The sequence below is a fragment of the Tenrec ecaudatus genome, chromosome 13 (genome assembly GCF_050624435.1).
Source record: "Tenrec ecaudatus isolate mTenEca1 chromosome 13, mTenEca1.hap1, whole genome shotgun sequence".
Classification (NCBI taxonomy): domain Eukaryota; kingdom Metazoa; phylum Chordata; class Mammalia; order Afrosoricida; family Tenrecidae; genus Tenrec; species Tenrec ecaudatus.
This window is the reverse complement of record NC_134542.1, coordinates 41,590,324-41,613,175: the sequence shown is the minus strand read 5'-3', so window position 1 is coordinate 41,613,175 and position 22,852 is coordinate 41,590,324. Positions and strand designations below refer to the sequence as shown.

Below are 22,852 nucleotides of genomic sequence, written 5' to 3'. Positions count from 1 at the left end.
GACTACATTTTCTATTTTACTAGAAATTTCCCAATTCCTGAGTTGGACCCCAAGAACCTACATCTACCAGTGTGCTTTAGGAAATCTGAGACTGCTCACGATGTGACAGACATATTTGGTATGTATGTGTTCTGTGCGATTACCCAGCTCAGTCTCAGATTCCATCAGATTCTCCAAGAGGATCTCCCACCCCGAATGCAGACCCACTGCCATAGAAGAGTATGTGATTTGAAAATAAACTGTTCAGAAAGTGAAATTTAAATATAGTTAAGAGGTATATTGGTTTTAGAACTGAAAGCACTTGACAAAACCATCAGATTTTATCAAAGTCAGAGTGGGAAGCAACAGAGAGTTTCAAGATAGCAGTGGGTGGCAGACATCGAATAGCTCTCTTACTGAGGCTTCAACAACTCTTGCTCAACTGTTGCCCACTCAGGGTCGTTGATAAGGCCATCAGTCAAACCGAACTGAACTGAACTGAACCCAACCAACTCAACCCAACCCAACCCAGAGCCATTTGCCACTGAGTTGATTCTGATTCTATATATAGCAGTGGTTCTCAACCTGTGGGTCATGACCCCCCTGGGGGTTGAACAACCCTTTTCACGGTGGTCGATTCATAACAGTAGCAAAAATACAGTTATGAAGAGCAATGGAAATAACTTTATGGTTGGGGGGAGGTCACCACAACATGAGGAATGATATTAAAGGGTCACGGCATTAGGAAGGTTGAGAACCACTGATAGAAAGTTTTGAAGCTTCCTAAAGCTTTTAGAGCCTCCCATTTTTCCTGCTGATCATCTGCTGGAGGGTTTGAATGTTGACCTTGCAGTCAGCAGTCCAATGCTTACCATCAGGGTTCCTTTCCCTCAGCACCAACCAAAGTGTTAAAGACCCAGGGCCTATTCTGTGCCTGTGAAGGCAGCTCTCATAATTTCTCACAAAACCTCATGAGGCAATTCCTACTGTTCCCTTATTATAAAGAAATCGAGATACTCTGACTCCACAGTCTTATCTCTAAGCTCTTTGATGTTCTTCGAATGTGGTCCTTAGAGTGCCGATAAAGTGTCAGAAAATTGAACATTTCAAACTACATGAATACAATAGTCTCAATTCCTTGGGAAGACTTTCTAGTTGGCAAGAAGAAGAATAAAACCCCTATTTTTAAAAACATTATTTTAGGTTGTAGGCACTATTGTGATTTAATTACTTCATCATGAGGGGCTATTTTTATATTTTAATTGGTGATCAAAGAAAGCCAGCTAACTTCAAAATTGAAAGCCATCCATGAAGTGGGAATGGCTAAAATGAAAATTCCCATAGGCTGTTTATAAGGACCAAACGAAGTAAGAACAGCTTTATTTATAGAATCATTTCTTTGTTTCAGCCTCCATTTGACAAGGGAGTTAGTGGCAGATTAAATGGAAACAAACTTTCCACACAAAGTTCTTTAGGTGGAGAGCTCTGGCCGATTTTACCACGCTTGCAATGAGTTTGCCAATTTATGAGAAGCTCATGACTGGGAATCGACTCCATGACAGTGAGTGTATCCCTCACCTGGAACTCCCAATTATTTTCTCCTTGGCGTGTGCCATCATTTGACACATGATGCGTTTTAGTTATGTGTGTGCATGTACGAGGGCGCCCTGGTGACCCAGTAGTTAAGGAAGTGCTCAGGGGCTGACGGAAAGGTTGGTGCGTGGAAATGATTCAGCAGTTTTGTGGGAGAAAGACCCAGGGCTCTGCTCCCATCAAGGGAAGGAAACATCACTAGGAAACATCACTGCCAGGTCTTTTCCGTACCCTGGGGTCGCTCTGAGTCACAGTCAACTCAGTGCACCTAACAGCAATACCAGCACGGCCACTTTGTAGTACTTCATTTAGCCTTTCTTTAGAAGCTTACTCCGCCTCGAACTCCCTTGGAAAAATCTTAAAAACGCATCTTGCTGTCTGAAAACGCGTCCCACAGTCTAATGGCACTCATCTCGTCTATTACCTTCTCCTGTTCTGGATTTGGAGAAATTGGGGCTGCCGTCTTGTCCCATCTGAGGTGCGCTGCTTTCTCGACGACACTCGCCCTCGGTCCCACTTTCAGATGACTGCCCACTCAGCGTTCCTTCATGCCAGCTTCCACAGTTCTCATGTGCGTCGTGCCTCGTGGATGGCATGGGTTCTGCTTCTGTCTCCTCGGCAAGGCTGGTTCCATTGCAGAATTCAGGTGGAGGACCATGCTGTGATACGAATCCAACAAACCTCACTCCTCTTTTAGCGGCCGCATTAACCTGAAGTTTTAAAGGAGAGGGGAGAACATAATGTAATCTTGATTTGTTTAGATTTTATCGGTTCACCATTAGGTTTATTGAGGAAATTCATTAGAAAGAGTAACTTGACCAGTTAAGAAAGACCACTCCCTCATTAATAGTCCCTACTATAGCGGTGCTCTGGTGGCCTAGGAACCAGCTCTCAAAACGATGTGGTGTTTTGCTCTCCACGTAATCAAGTCAATGGCAGTGAGTTTGGTTTAGTGATTTACAGGCACTGCAGAAGAAAGGTCTGGTGATCTACTTCCAAAGTGCCAGTCATTAAAATCTCCGGACCATAGTTCTGCTCTGATACATGTGGAGCGCCGTGAGTTGGGCCACACTCAGTGGCAATTGCTCTAGCTGGCAGTGTCACACCCTCTTCAGGTGAAGTCACGCTACCCTCGTGCCTCCTTCAAACCGAGCTCATCCACTGTGCACACTAAGCAAATAAGAACCATCGCTTTTCTGAAAGGTTCCCTTTGGAAACACAATCTGATAGCATGATTTCTGCAGCTCATTTAACAATGGTCTGTCTAGTTGAAGCAAAATTTAAAGCTGTTGTAAGAAATTTCCAATATTACCAAATATAGTTTCATCCATGAAGAAGAGATTTATTTATTCATCACATGCAAGCCACCACAAAATGACCAATGTCGGACAAGTGGTGGATTTATCCTTTAGGAAACAACCCACTTATTTATATCTGGGTCCTCCCTGGTCTAACTGAGCCTTGGTGGCGTCGTGGGTGGTGCATTGGGCTGCTAACTGCAAGGTCAGCAGTTTGAAACCACCAGCCGTTCTGAGAGAGAAAGATGAATCTTTTTAGCCCTGTAAATAGTTACAGGCCCCAGATGCCACAGGGTGTCCTGTAGGGTCACTATGACTCAGAATTGACTTGATGGCAGTGAACATCTGGATCAAATTCACATCATTGGGTTCAATCATATGGGCTGAAGACTAGGTTTCAGAAACACAAGGCGTAATGCCCGTGAGAGAATTTGGGAACTCCAGCAGGGCGATTTTCACACTGAGCACTTTTCCCATTCTCTTCTTTGGCTGCATGTCTTTGCTCTCCTTGTGTCCATCTCATTGTCCAGTATGAAATGGAGGATTCTGCTAAGGACAGAGACTGTGTCTTAGTCCTCTTTGTTCTGCACTGTTCTGCACCTAGAAGGGGTTCAGGTTCCCGCCGTACTTGTTAAGTAACTCAGAATGAAGAAGTAACAAAGTCTGTTTTATATGGTCCCTGCTTCCTGAGTAAACGCTACCTGGGACGGGAAGAAAGGTTTAGGATGGAGGGTACAGATGCAAACTTTGATGGTTAGAAGGAGAATGGTGGGATAGGGGGAGTTGGGGTAAGGAAGTGGTGTTAACAAACCCAGGGACAAGGGAACAACATGGGATCCAAATTGGTGTTGAGTGGGGAGTGGCAGGCCTGGTAGGGAATAATCAAGGGTAAGGTTACGTAAAGAAGAGGTATAGCTGTAAGCCAGGTGGGGATGGAGCATGATAGTGGGGCAGGAGGAAAGTCAAGGGAAATAGAGGAAAGAGTTAGGAGTCAAAGGGCATTTATAGAGGTCTAGACAAAGACATGTACATGCAAATATATATATGAGGATAGGGAAATAGATCTATGTGTTTATATTTATAGGTTTAGTATTAAGGTGGCGGAAGGACCTTGGGCCTCTACTCAAGCACTCCCTCAATTCATGAATATTTTCTTCTATTAAATTGGTACTCTATGATGCTCACCCTCCCGACACAACTGCTGAAGCCAAAGCGGGTGAACAAGTAAATGTGGTGAAGAAAGCTGATGGTGCCTGGCTATCAAAAGAGATAGTGTCTGGGGTCTTAAAGGCTTGAAGATAAACAAGCGGCCATCTAGCTCAGAAGCAACAAAGCCCACATGGAAGAACACACCAGCCTGTGTGATTGAGTGGTCCCGAAGGGATCAGTTATCAGGCATCAAAGAACAAAATATCATATCATTGGTTGCACACCTCCATGATACGATCGCTGAGGACAAACGGGTGCATAAGCAAATGTGGTGAAGAAAGTTGATGGTGCCCAGCTATCAAAAGAGATAGTGTCTGGGATCTTAAAGGCTTGAAGGTGAACAAGCGGCCATCTAGCTCAGAAGCAACAAAGCCCACATGGAAGAAGCACACCAGCCTGTGTGATCACGAGGTGCCAAAGGGATCAGGTATAAGGCATCATCATTAAAAAAAAATCTTACCATAGTGAATGAAGGGGGAAGTGCAGAGTGGAGACCCAAAGCTCATTTGTCAGCCACTGGAGATCCCCTCACAGAGGGATCTAGGGGAGAAGATGAGTCAATCAGGGTGCGATGTAGCACCGATGAAGAATACAGCTTTCCCCCAGAACCTAAATGCTTCCTACCCCCCAACTACCATGATCCGAATTCTACCTTGCAAGTCTGGATAGAGCAGAGGTTGTACACTGGTGCATATAGGAGCTGGAGGCACATGGAATCCAGGTGGATGATACCTTCAGGACCAGGGGTGTAAGGGGCGATACGGAGAGGGTAGAGGGTGAGTGGTTTGGAAAGGGGGAACTGATTACAAGGATCTACATGTGACTTCCTCCCTGGGGGACGGACAACAGAAAAGGGGGTGAAGGGAGACGCCAGATAGGGCAAGATATCAAAAAATAATAATTTATAAATTACCAAGGGCTCATGAGTGAGGGGGGAGCGGGGAGGGGGGAAAAAAGAGGACCTGATGCAAAGGGCTTAAGTGGAGAGCAAATGCTTTGAAAATGATTAGGGCAAAGAATGTACAAATATGCTTTATATAATTGATGTATGTATATGTATGGATTGTGATAAGAGTTGTATGAGCTCTTAATAAAATGTTTAAAAATTTTTTTAAAAAGAAGGAAAATGGGATGAAAAAGGAGGAATTGAGGCAGAACCAACCCAGAAGGGCAGGTATCATCGGGTTCCATGGACGACGTGAATACAGACTTGATAGTTCCTTTTTTTAAATTTAGTATATTTTTTTTAAAGAGAAGCTAGAAATCTGGATTTTTATGGCTGTAAATAATTGATACCAATCTTTAAAACCCCTGTGAGTTAAAGAAAAGATGTCTAGGAACGACAGGGTTTGACCCATGAAGTTGCAGCCTGTAACCCTTGAGGAATGGTTTGGCTCATCTAAGTTTCTGTCCACACAATAAATACATGTAATTTTCTAGCTGTCATTTTGGGTTGGTTTCACAGGGGAGCTTGTGGGATAGAGAAGAAACCCCACTAAGGAGGGGAGGTCAGGGTATGTACCCAGGGGTGGGGGAGGGGCAGGGGCAAGGTGGTGGAGTGCTAGAACCGGTTTGTATAGGCTCCCCGGAGCCAACTTTTCCCATTGCTCCTTCAACTGCATGCTCAGACAGCACGCGGTGCCTTGGAGCTGACCAAGGAGGTCGTGTTTACACCATGGGCATCAGCATGTGCTGGAGAGCAGTGCTCCTGTTCTCTCTCTCGGGTTTACTCCTTCTTCCAGTACCTCTGTTAGAGGCGGTACATTGGGGGGCAGGGGGGCTCCCTTGTTTCCCCAGCGCGATGATGGAAGTCCACCAGAGCACGCAAGCAGTGCCGTCCAAGCTCCGTGGCTGTGCTCCACTTGAAGGCAGCCGCCCAGCCCTGAAGACCTACAGGAGGCTGACAAAGCAAATAGGAGGCCAGTCGAGCCTTCAAGGGGTGCTCCCTGGAAAGCCATCAGCTCGGCCGTTTCCAGCAGAGTGTCTAGAAAGAAGAGAGTCTTCGGACAGATTGTGCAAACGGATGAGGTGAAAACTGTGGTGTCCGCCTCGTCTTTTCCTCTTTCCATCCACTCTTTAGTTAAGCGAGGAAAGAAATGCACTTGTTTTAACTTGAAGAACTGGAAGCCACGCTCAAGATATCGAGTCCGGGCACCTCCCACCTTCCCTGCGCTGAACGAGTCAAAAGGAAAGAGGGAGACAAAGACGAGGGCGATGGGGCACCGGATGCAGCGCGGGAAGAGGAGGGGAGGCCAACAACAGACAGCACCCCAGAGCCCAAGGCAGCGCACAGGGCAGAGTGGGCGTGGACACGTGGAGGAAGGCTCAGGATTGGTGTCACAGCATTCATTCCTCTACATTAACACCTGGAGGTAATAACGATGCAAGAAGTCTTGGGGAAAATAAACAACTTTTTTTCCCTTATCAAGTGGAGAGAGAGAGAGAGAGAGAGAGAGAGAGAGAGAGAGAGAGAGAGAGAGAGAGAGAGAGGTGGTAAGGAGGCTTGGCATTCTGCAGATGGAAACAGCTGCATTTATTATCAGCGTTTTCTCTATCTCTTATCAGTTCATTTGGATGAAAAAGTGAAAATGGCTTTTTCTGAAAATGTTTTTTTTTCTGACTTGAAACTTTTATCTGGAAAGGTCTGGTAACAAGGAGAGGATGATTTCCACTCACATCTTTTGAGTTGGGGGATTAGTGTTAAACAACAACAAGACACTGGTTGTAAGCCTGATTTTTAACATCAAATGAACACTGGAATAATATTTAAAACTGGTTTAGACTCTCACTGTTGAAGCAATCAACTCTCTGTACAAGGCAACCATTCAGGAATAACACTTGGCATTCAGCTATTGCTCTTGTTCATACATGGGCACTGTTCAAATATTTCATGTACTGTTTCCTGAAGTTTTTCTCTTCATGAAATAACTCCATTACTGTAATTGCTGAAATAACAATCCTTTCCTGTTGAAACAGATCTTTAACTGTGTCCAGGAAGTCAAATGCAAAACAAGGACCCTGATGATGAGCTATGATGACTGAATTGATGGTTGTATTTTTGTTTGCAAAGGGAACTTTCCGGAGTGGATTTATTTCTAGGGAAAAAACGTGCTTAACTTCCCAGAATAGTCGTAATAAACAGTACACATTTTTTGTTTATAAAAGCCTAATCACCAAGACTGCCCCTGCCTACCTCATTGAATGGTGACTTGATACCGGAATGGGAAATACCATTAGCAGCCATAGCTGGCTACACACGTTACACAGATAACCCTATGGCATCCTCATTTAAAGTCCGTGAACAGTTACAGAAACAGTGAACCCGTTTCATGCTTTCTTACTTAAAACACCTTCACTTCTTAACTGAGTATGTTTGAACAAAGCTAAAACCTTACAAAAATGCCAATCAGACCACCAGCACTTCTACGACTGAGATGGCCCTGATCTAGCTCGACTTTCAAGGACATAATAGAAGTGCCCAGAGGGTTTCCAAGGCTGTACTCTTTCCAGAAGCAGACGGCCACATTGCTCACCTGCAAATATACCACCGCGACTAAAAAACTGAAAAGAAATAAAAAGAACATTCATAAGTTCCTACCAATTTAGAATATTTATGAGTGTATGTGTGAGTAGGTTTAGTCAACCTGAATACAGTGTTGAATTTTTCATTTATGTTTCAATTCAGGTATATTGTATGTAGTTTTTATCTTGATGTAATCAAAACAGCTATCACATTTAGTGCTCTTGAAACATTCCATTGAATAGGTAGATATATCATTATCATCTTTCGATTACTGAGAATTTTACTGAGAAAACATTGAAGTTGTTGAGGATTTAATTTTATTTGGATCCACAATCAATGTGCCCAGAAGCAGTAGCTAAGAAATAAAACAATGCATTGCATTGGGCACATCTGCTGCCCAAGACCTTTATTAAAGTGTTAAAGCTCAGAGATGTCAGTTTGAGGTCTAAAACGCACCTGACCCAGGCATGGGATTTTCAATCATCTCATATGCCCATGAGGAAGCAGAATAGTGTATAAGGGAGACCAGGAAAAAAGGGATGCATCTGAATTATGGTTTTCCACCGTCTATTGCCACTCAGTAGATTCTGCCTCATAGGAAGCCTATAGGACGACCCCTGAGGATTTCTGAGACTGTAAGTCTTTAGGGGAGCTGAAAGCCTCATCTTTCTCTTTTGGAGAGGCTAGTTGTTTTGAACCACTGACCTTGAATTTAGCAGCCCAACCTAACCACAACACTACCAGCGCTTCAAATTATGTTGTTGGTGAAGAATATTAAAGTACCATGGATTATCAGAAGAAGAAACACCTCCGAGTTAGAGGAAGTAGAGTGAGAATGCTCCTCAGCCGTCAGGATTGAGACACCATCTCGTACTCTCTGTGTGTCATTGGGAGAGAGCAGTCCCGGCAAAGGCTGCCATGCTTGGTAAAGTTCAGGGTCAGTAAAACAGAAGGTCCTCAAGGAGATAGATGGACCCAGTGGCTACTACAATGGGGTCAAGTTAATGTGAGGATGGCACCGGGCAGGAGGTCATTCTCTTGTGCAGAGGGTCGGAATGAACTTAATGGCACTTATCAACAATTCGCTCTTGAATAAGATATCTTTATGTAAAATTCCCCCTCCCCCCCTCCCTACCCAATCCCCTTTGACTATTTTTTCAGACTAGATTCCCAAAGATATGTTACTGGGACAAAAAGTAAAGTTGAGCTATGATTCAGAAAAACTGAATTTACTTATTGCAATGTCAGTTGCAACATATGAATGTTAATGATTTTTAAAAATGAAAAACAATTTAAATTTCTAGTTTAAGAGTGATGAGGTTGACAGAGGGAAGTGGAAGAGTTAGCCTGCTGTTAATGGATGGTAGGAATATAATGTAATTTAAGATTTAGTTTGTTAAAAATCCAAATTGTAACAGCCCCCTCCCTCCCTTGCAGTAAAAATTCCATTTAAACTTCATCAGCAGAGATGTTCCCACTCAGGAAGGAGGCTGGCAAGGTTGTTCAGATAAGCAGCCAGACACTAGCATCCCCAGCCAGAGGCCTCTGGGGCAGTGGTCCGATAAAGTCAAATTATCAAGGGTTCCTGAGGGAAGGACAGTGGGGGAGGGAAGGGAAAAAATGAGGAGCTGATACCAAGGGCTCAAGTGGAGAGCAAATGTTTTGAGAATGATGAGGGCAACAAATGTCCAAATGTGCTTGACACAATGGATGGATGTTTGGATTGTGATAAGAGTTGTATGAACCCCCAATAAAATGATTTTAAAAAAAGCCAGCCATGGAAACATCACCCCAGTCTAGATAAATAAGAGTGTACGAAGTTTCAGGGATGGCAATCTCATGACCCCTGGAGAAATGTAGGTGTAGATAATTTCCTGATCATTGCAAAACCTGCCTTCTCAGGGTATCAAGCGTACCCTGGGACATAGTAAAAACCTGCTCCGCACTTCCTGTAATCGTTGTTTAAAAGGCCTGTTTTCTCCTATGTTACCGGTTAGGGTCAGACTGACCTTTGGTATCGCTCAGAGGAGAGCCCTACCTGTCTTCCTTCTGCAAAGTTCCTGCAGGAATCACCTTAGAATTTCTCAAATCAATCTGATTTTTCTTTTTGGCAATTCAGTGACAGGCTTCCCAGATCTCTTATTTTTCATATACATTAAAAATGACGAGGTTGGTTGAACCTTTTGGAAATGTCTCGTTTGTTTCCTTTTTGTGTTTGCTGCACATGGCTTTGTCCATTAAAGACTGTGCATTGTCTTCATGGATTTGTATTTATTCTCTGAAGGTGGGGCTGCCATAGGACACATTTGTTGCACATTATCCTCCCTCAGCGCCGATTCTTTGTGTTTCTTTAAACTTGTTAGTACCAAAACCAAACCCCACACACTGCTATTGTCATCCCAACTCAAAGTGGCCCTACCGGGCAGGGTCAAACTACCCACAGGGTTCAAGGGCTATAATCTGTATGGAAGCGGATTGCCACGTCTTTCTCCAGTGGGACTACTGGTGGCTCCAAGCGCTGACTTTTCACTTAGCAGCCTGGCACAGCCATGGCGCTGCCAGGGCCCTCTTTCCACAGCACGCTGCCATAGTCAGGATCGAACACACCAATTCATCCATCCCCTCCCTCAAGATATTTCAAATATGGCTATTCATCCACTCCCCCCACCCCATGATATTTTGTACTTTTAAAAATGTCTTTGTCTCATCAGGATTGCATTGAGTTCTATGATGGCAACTCCATATTCTGTAGACTGATCGTCCTTTTTCCAAGCAGCATTTATAAATTAACCTTTGTTCTCCCATTTCCTTTCATACGGCTTATTGTTAAACTTTTAGAATGTATTTCAACGTCTTTCGGGCATCTGCATTCTGATTTAGTAGCCTGCATGTCTGTTATTAACTGTGTACCAGTTGGTATTCAACGTATGTTAAATTCTGGTTGAATAAGTAATCGATTACTTTCCCTTTATTTTTTATGAAAAATAAAATTGGTGAAGAAGAAATGCCACCCACATCTTAGGACCCCACTAAATATGTGCTCATGGAAAAGAAATACCTTGTCGATCAGTTCTTTTGCTGTGTCATGTGCTTGCATCTCATACGTTAGGGGAAATTCCTCGATCACAAGCCTCGCTCGTCGTTGCCTGCCAGGTGCTGTCGAATGTCTGGGGCTGTAAGAGAGAGAATGTGTTCGTGGTTGCAGGTCAGTTCCTCATTTCCAGCTAACGTGCTCACAGGAGTATGCATGAGCCACTCACAGAGAAGGGCAGGCCAGGCCTTCAACGTTGCTGTTGTCGGTGGCTGTCTTACAGCACAAAAATACCAGAAGCACATACTGACTTCCATGACTCAAACGTCTTTAGTTTCATTATCTAGTCTAGACATTAAATACATCTTTGTGAAATTTCTGACGATGGCTTTAGATCACCAAGGCACCTCCTTAGTGCCAAAGGCACAAGTAAAAGCCCTATTTAATGCAGGGAAATGTCGCCACGTCGGTTTCCTGACACTTTTTTTCCTGATAATACTTTCCTTGCTTATTCTTCGCAGCTGTCAGGGCTCTGCCAAGCCTAGGCGAGGCCAGGCTGGACGCAGAAAGCTCATGTATACGTAGCGGATGCAATCTGTAATTTGGACCCAAGAGTCAGTTCTGCGTGAAAACATGACGGTGGTTTAGTAAAGCCCAACCTAGTAAACCTCTAGGTGGCTCCGTCGCCACAGGAAGACGAAGCCTGTGCTCACCTCCCACTTGCCTAATACCCTCACAGGTCTAACTCACTGCCTTAGAATCGATGCTGATGCAAGGACCCTATGCCCAAACCCCTCACCTAGACCCACTGCCATCGAGTTGATGGCGACTGCGAGTTTCAGAGACTGTATTGTTAATATGAGCAGAAAGCCTCGCTTTCTCCCAAGGAGCAGCTGGTGGTTTCAAACTGCTGACCTTTTGCTTTGCAGTCTAGTGAGTAACCATGTCACCACCAGGGCTCTAGAAGTAAATAACCATTCAGTAGCAAAAGAGCCCTGGGGGGTCGTGGGTTAGAAGTTGGGCTCCTAGGCACAAGGTCAGCTCTTAGAAACTACCAACTCCTGCAAGGTAGAAAGAAGAGGCTTTCTGCTCTTGTACAGAGCTGGTCTTGGGAGCTCTCAGGGGTCTTTGTGAGTCAGAATCACTATTAGAATCGACTGGAAGGGTCGCTAAGAGTCGGAATCGACTGGATGGCCGTGAATGTTGGCGCTGTTGGAGCAGACCAGGAGGCCGTTGCCATCAAGTGCCTGGTTTTCAGCAGTCGACAGCCAGGCCTTTCCTCTGAGGTGCCTTGGGTGGACGCAAACCTTCAATATTCCAATTAGTAACTGAACATGTCAACCGTGCCCACCGCCCAGGGACTCCCACCCAGTAGCAGAGGTTGTCCCTTAATCACTCACTGGAAACTTTCGAAGCCCCACCTTCCCCCCCCCAATCCCGACTTTATCCCTAGTTACCTGTATTCTCTCTTTCCCTCTTAGTTCATTTTTCCTTCTTTATATAGACCTCTCACAAAAAAAAAAAAAGATGACATGTTTTCTCCTCTGGTCTATGCAATAGTTGGGTCTAGTGAAAACCAAGAGCAAATCCCTGCTACCGAGTCCCTGCTGACTCCTACTGACTCCCTGTGGGTTTCTGAGACCGTCACTGGGGACAGGCGTAGAAAGCCCAACCCAGCCCGGCAAAACAAGTCTTGTTAGTACAAACAGCGATGAAAAGGTTTTACTTTTTAGACTCAAACAAACTGGCTGGATTTTAAATCTTATTTGGGGGGAAAAGGCTGTAAAGAAGCCTGCCTGACCTGTGAAAACTCGGCAGAAGAGGCTCTGCTGTGCACGTCTTACGATGTCCTGTCCGTTCCCACCGCCACTGCCCAATCATAAAACAGTACGATCCCCTGCTGTCCGGTTGGTGCTGACATGTTGCCAGGCCAGGCCAGGCCAGTGGGGAAGAGCCTCCCCGGATGGTATCGTTTCATAGCAGCCGACTGATTGCCTCCTCCGTCCCTTCAGAGCACTGGTAGGTTTGACCCCGAGGGTTAGCTGCCCAGTGCTTATCCCGCAGTGAGTCTGGGGCTCCAAACTCTGGAGCTCCTGTGCCCACAGGGCGCCTACACTCGCGAACAACTAGGCCAATGCAACACGCTCCGGGGAAGTGAATGGTGTGGGCCCTTAGCCCAGGCATCGCCCTTTTGAGGAGTCCAGGGTGGCGGCAGCTAACCGCTGGCTGCGAGGTGACCCCCCTCCCCCCAGTGACTCCTCCTAGGGGGAGAGTCTTGGCTCTGCTCCCATCAGGGTCTGAACCGAGAGACCACCATGGGCAGTGCTACTGGGCCCCACCAAGTGGCCCCTCACGACAGCAGTACTTGTAGCCAACTGCTCTTGGCTCACAGGAGTGGATCGCACCTTTGGAGTGGAGTTTATCTCCTTGGGCCTGCTGAGGCCCTCATCGAAGGTCTGTTTGTCTGCAAGGGACCACGGTGAACAGCAGGCTCATGCTTCCTTCCCTTAGTCCGGGTTCACTCCTGGAGAATGTGCCCCAAACCCTAACTGCCTAAGGCACTCCTTGAAAAGGGCTAGCCTTTCCTCCATCCCTTTGTTCCAACTCCTCTTTCAGCCAAAGAAAACCGTCCTTCCCAACGGCCGTCCTAGACTGGGTCTTGGGTGCCGTGCGTACCTTACTTTGGTGCGCCAGAGCACGGCTCGGTAGAGGGACCTTGCTGGCAGGTGTCTTTGCTGCCCCACAGCCTGTATAACAGGATGAACAGCCCCGACAATATAGCCTTGCAGGTAATAGTCTTCCACCTTTGTTACTATGTCCAGAATCGACTTTATCTTGATAACTTCTGGGTTTGATGAGGCTGAAATATTAAAAGCAAAACCGGATTTGTTCATGTATAAAATTGGGTGACACATTTCTGTATGATCGAGATGACATATCATGAATAGGAAACATAACCATGTGCTTAATCTCAAATAACATTACGATGACATGTATTATTTATTTTATACTTTATTTCTGAAAATAACAAGAGCCAAGCTGACCTAAACAAACTGATGGTGCTCGGTGGGTTCTGACTCACAGCACCCCTATGTAAACTGCACGAGACACCCCTCAATCTGCGCCAGCCTCACAGCCACTGTGTCTCCCCATCGTGTTGAGGGAGCCCTGGTGGTGCAGTCAGCTACTCATTGGGCTGCTAACAGCAAGGTCAGCAGTTTGAAACCACCTCGGGAGAAAGATGAGACTTTACTAATCCCATAAAGAATTATGTAGTCTCTGAAACCCACTGGGGCAGTCCTGTCCTGTCCTAGAGGGTCACTATGAGTGGGACTCTACTCCTGGCAGTGAGTAACCAACTGATAAGTCTATGATATTATTGATTTGTCTTAAAGCAGAAGTGCAATCTTTATGTGCTTTTTGCAATCGAGGCAACTTTATTTCTTGCAATTCCATCTGCATGACCCTGTTTCCAGCGATAAACATGGAAAGCATGCCTTGGAGAAGCAATATTACTTTGAAAATTCAGTAGTTTTGTAATTCTGACAGCGTGACTTATACATCTCTAGATTCCTTAAAATTTGTAGCAATTTAAAGATCAAATAGGGGACCAATGGCATTTGTTAAGCAGGAATTGCTATGTGATTTTTTATTCTAATTGAGGAGGCCTAGTGGTGTAGTGGTTAAGTGTTGGGCTGTGATCTTCATGGCCAGCAGTTCGAAACTACCGGTAGCTCCTCAGGTGAAAGAACAGGCTTTCTACTCCTGTAAACAGTTACAACCTTGGAAACCCACAGGGGGTCACTACGAGTCAGACATGGCAATGAGTTTTTTTTTGTTTTTTCTTAATCCAATTAGACTTCAAAAATCCCTGTTTTAAACTTTTCAAGGAAGCTAAAGATATGATTTATCATTCGCCATTGCCATCATGTCGATTCTGACTTCTAGGGGCCCGGTAGGACAGAGCAGAACTGGCCCTGTGGGTTTCCAAGGCTATAAATCGTTAGGGGAGCAGACTGCCTCATCTTGCTGTTGCATGGTTTCTTATAGACTTTATATAAATGCTAAGTAACTGAAAAAAGTAAAGGTATCCAGAAGTTCTTCCTAATGAGTAAAGCTTCTAGACGTAGAGGAAATTTCGTTGCTGCAAAATCTATATGCAATTGAAACATTCCCCGCAGCAGGGCAAATCTGTAGAAACCATAGAATAGCACAATCTGTACCCTTTAAAATAGTCCAAGGAAAAGGGTGTGTTATTTGGGAAAATGCTCTCAATGTTCCAGCAGTAGTAATTTAAAAAACAATTCTCCCCCACCCTGCCTCTTATTCTGGAACTGTGTTTCTCATTTTCTGGAAAACAGCCAAGACTTAAAATCTAGAAATAGACCTGTAACTTGATCATCTCTTGAATAACAAAACATGGGAAATTATTTCCAGGTATGGGCCGTGCTGCCTATTAGCCTAGTCTCAGTGTGGCCAGTGGTGTCCCGCAAAGGGCTGCTGCTGCTGCTGCCCCAACACAGGAAGGAGGTTCAGAAGCAGACAAGGAAGGAAGGTCAGAGGAAATCCCCTCCTCCCTTGCGATATGAACACCCACGAGATGGAACAGAAATCCACCACCACTGGTTACTCATGAGAACTTCTCAAACTAAAATAAAGCACGCAACAGAAAAGCGATAGAAACCATGAGGAACCCACTGCCTCCAGTTTTTCATTTTTTCCTGGATCTAAATTAATGAGTCAATTTACAATGTAGTCTCTTTATCGCCACAAGTAGGAATGAAAACAAAGAGAACTGTCCTGGACTTTGAATTAGCAGCTGGACTTCATTGTAAACTAGCCTGGCCTTGCGGGTTGGAGTGACGGTTTTGAATTTTGACTCACCTTGATTTCTAAACAACGAACTATAAAAAAAACAAAAAAAACACCCCACAAAACCCTAAAAAATACAATGGAATAAGACTAAGGAATGAAATACCACTAAACTTATTTTAGAATTACAAACAATTCCTTCAATGATTTGAAGGAGAACCAGTCTTCTCATTGCTTACTGCAGCGTGTCGTCTGGCCTCTGCCAGCTCAGTCAGTCCTAATGCTTACCATCCATAGTCTCCCGCCTCTTGTTTTGGCCAGGCTGGTCACTCGGAGGGCGCAAAGCAGAGTTCTTGACTGTGTCACACTGTTTCAACCTCAGACAGTACCTTCTGTTCTGTTCCCTTCCCCCTCCTTCCTTGCTTCCCTATCCTGAATGAATCACTTCTCTGTACTAGTAACACCCCGTAGCATAGAGGACACCACATTGCATTGGTAATTGCAGGATTGGTGGTTCAAATCCCTCAGTTCCTCCTCAGGCGAAAGCGAGGCTGTCTGTCCCTGTAAAGATCTAAAGTCTTGGTAAGAGCCCCATAGGGGCAATTCGACCCTGTCCAATAGGGTTGCCACGAGTCAGAATCAACTTAATAGCATCGTGTTTTGGCTTGTTTTTGATGAACCATTAACTGCCGAGCATCTGGTAGAAATACGGAATCACTGGCAATATGTTAAAAATACTCAGTGTCTACCACCATCCTCACTGCCTCTTTGAACTCCTTCCCTCGGGCCTGTATGTGCTGTGCCCCATCCTTCTCCGCTCTCTGGGTGCTGGCAAGATCACAGAGAGCAAGCTGAGGGTCCGGCTGCTTAAATTGCTCAGAATTTGAACCCACCACACCAGCAGGTTTATTTCCACGCTTCCTCCCTAGCAGGGATGTCAGGGTGCCCCCATGAGAGACCACCAATGACTGCACAGTGAACCAGCCAGGTCAGTACAGAAGTGCAGCGGGCAGCATGCAGAGCTCTCCCAAGTCCACGAGGTTGAGGGAGCCCTTTTAAATATACACCACCCTCTTTCTCTTTGTTGTACCGTCCTTGGTCCGCAGTACAATCTCCTCAAAAACTCCTCTCCAATCTCGCCCCAAGGAAGCTCACACCAAACTTGCTGTCACCGAGAAGGTTCCAGCTGATAGCTCTTTATAGGTGTCACCGAGTCGGTCCCCACCCACAGGGACTCTGTGCACCACAGAACGAAACCCTGCCCAGTCCTACGGTACCCTCACTATGGGTCTGTGCTTGAGCCCGTTGCTGCAGCTACTGTGCCATCCGTCTCCCCGAGACCCTCCTCTTTACCAAGCAAGCTGTCCTTCGCCAGGAACTGGGTTTTCCTGGCGACCTGGCCAACGTATGTTGTCTCTCAGGAGCACCCTGGTTACACGTCTTCAAAGACAGATCGATTTGTTCTTTCGGTAGTCCCAAGTACTTCCAACATTCTTCTCCAGCGCCACAATTCAAATGTCTTGATTCATCTCGTCTTCCTTGTTCAATATCCAACTTTCACATGCAAATGAGGTGATGGAAAATACCATGGCTTATGTCAGGCACACCTTAGTCCTCAAAGGAAAGTGCTTTTCAATACTCTATAAAGAGACCCTCTGCAGCAGATCCCCCCAGCACAGTGCATCTTTTGAGCTCTCGACTGCTGCCTCTCTGAGCATTGATTGTGGAGCCATGCAAGACAAATCGTTGACAACTGTAACCTTTTCTCCATTTACCAGATGTTACCTATGGGTGTAGGCGTGAGGATTTTAGTGTTCTTTACATTGAGTCATAATCCACACTGAAGGCTGAAATCCTTGATCTTCATCAGCATGTGCTTCAAGTCTTGCTCACTTTCAGGAAGCAAGGATAGGTCATCTGCATATCTCAGGTTGTTAAGAAGCCTTCCTCCAATCCAAATGCGGCATCTTCTTCATATAAGACAGCTTCTCTGATTATGTGCTCAACATACAGGTAGGTAAGTACAGTGGCAACTAATCTTCACAAAAGCTGAATGCCTCGTCTCTCTTCCAGAGTGGCTGGTGGGCTCCCACTGCCAGCCTTGTGGGTAAGCTGCCCCATGTGTAGTGCACCAGGGCACCCAGCCTCCTTGACACCAAGATCGAAAAACCAACCAGCTTAAAAATGGTCACCACCTTCGAGTTGACTAACTCATAGTGGCCCTATGGGACAGGGTAGAACTGTCCCTGTGGGACAGGGTAGAACCGCCCCCTATGGGACAGGGTAGAACTGCCCTATGGGACAGGGTAGAACTGTCCCTGTGGGACATGGTAGAACCACCCTGGGGGACAGGGTAGAACTGCCCCTATGGGACAGGGTAGAGCCGCCCTGTGGGACAGGGTAGAACTGCCCTGTGGTTTCTGAGACTCTAGCTCTTTAGGTGAATAGAAAGCCTCACCTCTCGCCCATGGAGCATCTGGTGCTTTTAAATGCTGCCCTTGTGCTCAACCCACTATACCACCAGGGTTCCTTGGTATTTAAAAGACTTCTACTCTTTTGGGTTCTATAGTACCACCTTATCATTAAGTTAAAGATTGTGTTTACAAAACTAGAATAATAGAACCAGCTTGACTGGTTTTAAAAGAGCACACTATGTTTTATTCTTCAAAAATGGTGCAAGAAAAAGAACTTGGGTACTTTCCTAGCAGGTATACTTGATCATATAGCAAGGGAGATTCAATGGAAACTTTAAAACTGAGTAAAAATATAGAGAAATTTAAAGCTTATTTAAAAATATTACTTGACATAGTAAAAGAACAAAGGTTGTGACAACTTACCAAAAAATTGGTGCGAGTGATCATTTACTTTTAGTGAGAATGTGTCTTTGAAAATTGTGAAATTTAGTACAAGAATAAGGGGTGCGCCTTGATGTGGAAATCCTCTAGGCATTTTAATGACTATTATTTTAATGACTATTTGGTCATGGGCTGATTATGATGTGGACATTGTTACATGAATAAAGTTTTTTTAATAACCAGTCTTATGATTGTAAGGAAGTATATGTATAACATTAACATTTCAATTTTTAAGTACCATCCAGGAGTAATTTTATTCACAATGTTGTACAATAATTAGCACTTTTCCAAAGCATTCTTCGTGCCCCAAATAAAAACTTTGTATCCATGAAACAATTGCTGCCCATTTTCCCCTTCCCACATTCCCTGGTAACCTCTAACCTGCTATCTGGGTCTATGACCTTGCCTCCTAGCGGTGCTTCCTGTCAGTGGTTCAGGCAGATTTATCCTGCGGCTCTGACACATTTCACCTCGTGAGATGTTTGCCGGGTTGGCCCGTGTGGCGGTCGATAGCAGAACCTCATTCCTTTGAGGGTGTTGTTGCTGTTTTCTGCATTGTGTGACTAGACAACTGGAAGTTTCAGTCAACAAATTGTGCAAAGACCACTTCAAGAAAGAACCAGTCCTGCTTGTTGCCCGGACACTGGGCAGTCTCCCTTGGGCACTATCAAGGAAGCCCGGTATCAAAGTTGCTGAATGGAGTTTTTACTACTTGGAGTTAACAACTCAGCATTCTTTTAAGAGATGCAGCATTGCCACGACTCTTGACAGCCTGGATGAGAATACTCCAATTTGAAACACAGGATGAGAGAAATCTGACTTAACAGTAGAATTTAAAAAAACAAAACAAAAAGCCTGGACATTTCAACTGACCACCAACTAATTATACACAGTTCCTCTAAAGTGAATGTAGGCTCTTTGAAGGAAAATGGCATCTATGGGATGGTGGTGGTGGTGGTGGGGTCTCTGCAGTGGGTCCTGAGCAGATGTGTCATTGGGAGCTGGGAGCTGGATCTGACCCCAGAGCAGTGAGCTCGAGTTTGGAGTGCCTCAGTTTATCATCTGCAAAACGAGAGTAATCATAGCAGCTACCTAGGCCGCTGTTAGGAAGATGAAATGAATTGCTATTGGTTCCTCGAGGGGTCTGGCTGGCTCACAGGAGAGTGGAATTGCCCCGCAGGACTGCTGGGACTGTCATCCTTCCAGAAGCAAACTGCCCAAGGCGTGGCTGAGAGCGTCACCTGTGCACCACCTGCCTCCTCTGACACCCAGGGGGTGCTATACCTGTGTCGGCTGCGTGGTGAAATAAGGCCCTCTGCTGGGGAAGAGGCTAGGCAGGTCTGGAGTGAAATCCTGGTTCTGACGCAGGTTAGGTGTGTGTGAGCGGACACAAGTCACCCTACCTTGCCAGCCTCGGTGTCCACGTTTGTGAAAAGGGATGGATCATCCTGTGCATGTCACAGGGCGGCTTCGAGCGTCACTGTGGAAACCAGTCCATGCCTGGCACACAGTCAACACTCAAATTTCAGCCAGCGACCGACTATTGGTGGCCCACCTCTGAGGACAGTGCTGAAAATTAGTTTTGTCCTCCAGGGTCAGTTCTTGTTGGTTTCAAAATGCCCAACCTGGCTGTGCTCCCAGCCTGTAAAATATTAGCTCAGAGAGCCACACCTTGCTTTCAGGATTGGGAGTGTCTGACAGGCAACGACCTACTATGCTGAGTCCGTGACGAAACTGCCAGTAGGTCCACAAGGCAGAGAAGGGGGAACAGAGGCTGGACTGGAGGGGCAGTGGGCCCTGGAGAACCCAGAAGAGCACAGCTGGCCCAGCCCATGCTGCTCTGAGGGAGTGTGGGCCTTGTGTCATCGGGCCTGATTTCTAAGGGGAAAAAAAGACTACCAAAAAACCCACCAAAAACAACCCACAACGAAATCCAGAATTTTGTAAAATGTCACCCAGTCTTTACATGTTGCATGTTTACCGCCAATCCCGTGTCTATATGCAGGAGAGCCCAGCCCCATGTATGTTCCACAGGATTACCAAGGGTTTGGGAAGCACATCCCCCAGGCCTAACCCTTTCGTGGATTCGAACCAGCAAACTTTTCAGCATGTCACCATTTGCACACCCAAGGACGTTTTCTTCCAGTTTAATAAAGTGACGGTTCGACACAATGTCTACACCAGCGGAGACTGGTTGGTTTGTGACTCCTGTTTGGGGTCAACCCAGGGATTCTGCAGACCAGACAGCGCCCACCCAGGTCTGCGCCAGGCCACCGGGGCCATCTTAGATGATGTTCAGCCACCTGGGACCCCAAATTCTTCCTCCCTCACCGAGCTAGCAGGATGGTGGTGACTCGGGGCCTGAGAGTCACTTGATGGATAAACTGTGTTTTATTGCATGCATTAAACATGTTAAAGAAAAAGGTAAAAGAGGAACAAGAAAAGGCATCCTCATTCTCAATTATGCTTTAGGCTGTGGTGCAACTAGGCTGCGAGGCTGGTTGGCGCTTGCAGGGTGTTATCCGGGAGCTGACTGAGAGGGGTGAGGAGGTGGGGCTGGGCACACACAGGGCGGGCTTTCACCAGTGCAAACACCCCCCCACCCCCCACCCCACCCCCGGGAGCCACCGCGTCGAACCTGACTTCCTGAGGCTCCATTTCGACGCCCTGGAAATGAAGGGGTGGCAGTGGGTACCTGGGCTACAGTTTGAACATCACAGGCGGATCTCACCAACTGTAAACCGCTGTCCTTTCCCGCTCCGCAACCATCATCAGCGCCTTCTCAACTCTCTGGGAGCAGGCACAATGGGGGTGTTTATGACGCTGATGGATGCTAGTTGGTTACGGTTCCCTAGATCTTACCTGCTCCAAGACTTTTGGAAGGAACCGATGATCGGATGAATGGGAGTACTTTCTCATTGATTTGGCGATCATACACATGCACAGTGGAGTTTTATTGTTAAAACAGAAAACACTGAAGGTCAAGCTGCATGCCTTCCACTACCCTTACAGTTGCTAACTCTCACAACAACAAACAACATCGATGACAACTGGAGGGAGGGACCTTCAAGATTATCCTCCCAGACCCCCTCCTGCTTGGAACTGACGCTGCTCCTGGGAAGCACCTTTCAGCTAAAAATCTACTGTTCTAGAACATAAAGAACACCTGTGGGGAACGGTCCCCTTAGAACTATCAACTATCTGAGCGCACAGAGCAAGACGCGCCCAACACCAAAAGGAGAAGGCAGGAGGGACAGGGAAACAGGACAGATGGGGCTGGCAGTCCCAGGGAGGAGATGGGGAAAGCGCGGACCCATCGCTGGGATTGCAACTACGGTCACAGTGCTTTGTGTACAAATTATTGAACGGAAAACTCATTTCCTGTGTAAACTTTCACCGAAAGCACGATAAAATATTTTAAAAAAATCAACAGACTTAACAAAAATACTCCTTTCTGGGGGACGGACAACAGAAAAGTGGGTGAAGGGTGACAGAAGACAATGTAAAATATGAAAATAATAATCTATAATTTATCAAGGGTTCATGAGGAAGGCTGGGGAGGGAGGGAGGAAATGAGGAGTTGATATCAAGGGCTCAAGTAGAAAGAAATGTTTTGAAAATGATGATGGCAACATGTGTATAGATGTGCTTGACCAGTGGATGAATGTATGGATTGTGATAAGAAATGTAAGAGCCCCCAATAAAAGTATTTAATTTCAAAAGAAGGAAAAAAAATACTCTGTGCCTTCGGAAAAGTTTCATGGACAAAGTTCAAATTGTAAAAATAGAAAAAAATGTGATTCTGGGATAAAGCTACTGGGTTCAATGCCCCAAACTTTGCTCTGATGATGTAACTTTATAAGAATGTTACAAGACACGCATAGATATTTAGATGTTCTTTCTACCAATTTCCCTCCAAAGATTGGTTTGCACGACTGGTTCCTCATCTAACGAGACATGTGCAATCGTTGGCCAGCAGTTTACAGTATTATTTTCAAAGAGGAAGAGATGCTCCGTTGCCATATTATATTCAGAAATTAGAGTGAAAACCAGAAACATGTCAAGGAAACCAGTTGCCATCAAGTTCATTCTGACTCATGCGGACCCGTGTGTTGGCATAGACCTGTGCTCCACAGGGGTTTCCATGGCAGATTCTTAGGACACAGAGTGCCGAAGCCTTCCTGGTGAGGTGCCCTTGGGTGCACCCGAACTTCCAGCCTGTCTGTTGGCAGCTGAGCAGGTTAGCCATTTGGGCATCCAGGGACTCCAAGTCACAGACACTAAGTGTATTATTATTATTTTTGCCAGGTTCTAAGAGAAATGCTTCCATGCCTTGTCTTTTTTTTTTTTTTAACGTGAATTGGGCGAAGCTTTACAGAGCAGATCAAGTTTTCATTAGACAATTCACATACCACTTGTTTCATTTTATTGATCATAATCCTTGAATGTAGCATAATTTCCCTACTTCCTCCCTGTTCCTCTTCCACTCTTCCGTCTTTCTGAACCCTTCTGACGTTTGTCTTTGGGTAAATACTGCCCTTTGCCAATGGCT

At 45.6% G+C, this 22,852-nt stretch overlaps 1 protein-coding gene across 2 annotated transcripts in view; it reads right to left on the bottom strand.

Annotated features, from left to right (window-relative positions):
• RFTN2 (raftlin family member 2) overlaps window positions 1-22,852 on the bottom strand; it is an 81,448-nt gene that overhangs the window by 42,554 nt on the left and 16,042 nt on the right. For both annotated transcript variants that reach the window (XM_075529345.1, XM_075529344.1), the window contains exons 2-4: window positions 13,310-13,493; window positions 10,661-10,775; window positions 1,997-2,282 (exon numbers count right to left, since the gene is read on the bottom strand). In XM_075529345.1, coding sequence (XP_075385460.1) covers window positions 1,997-2,282; window positions 10,661-10,775; window positions 13,310-13,493 — 585 coding nt within the window. The remainder of the gene's footprint in view (window positions 1-1,996; window positions 2,283-10,660; window positions 10,776-13,309; window positions 13,494-22,852) is intronic.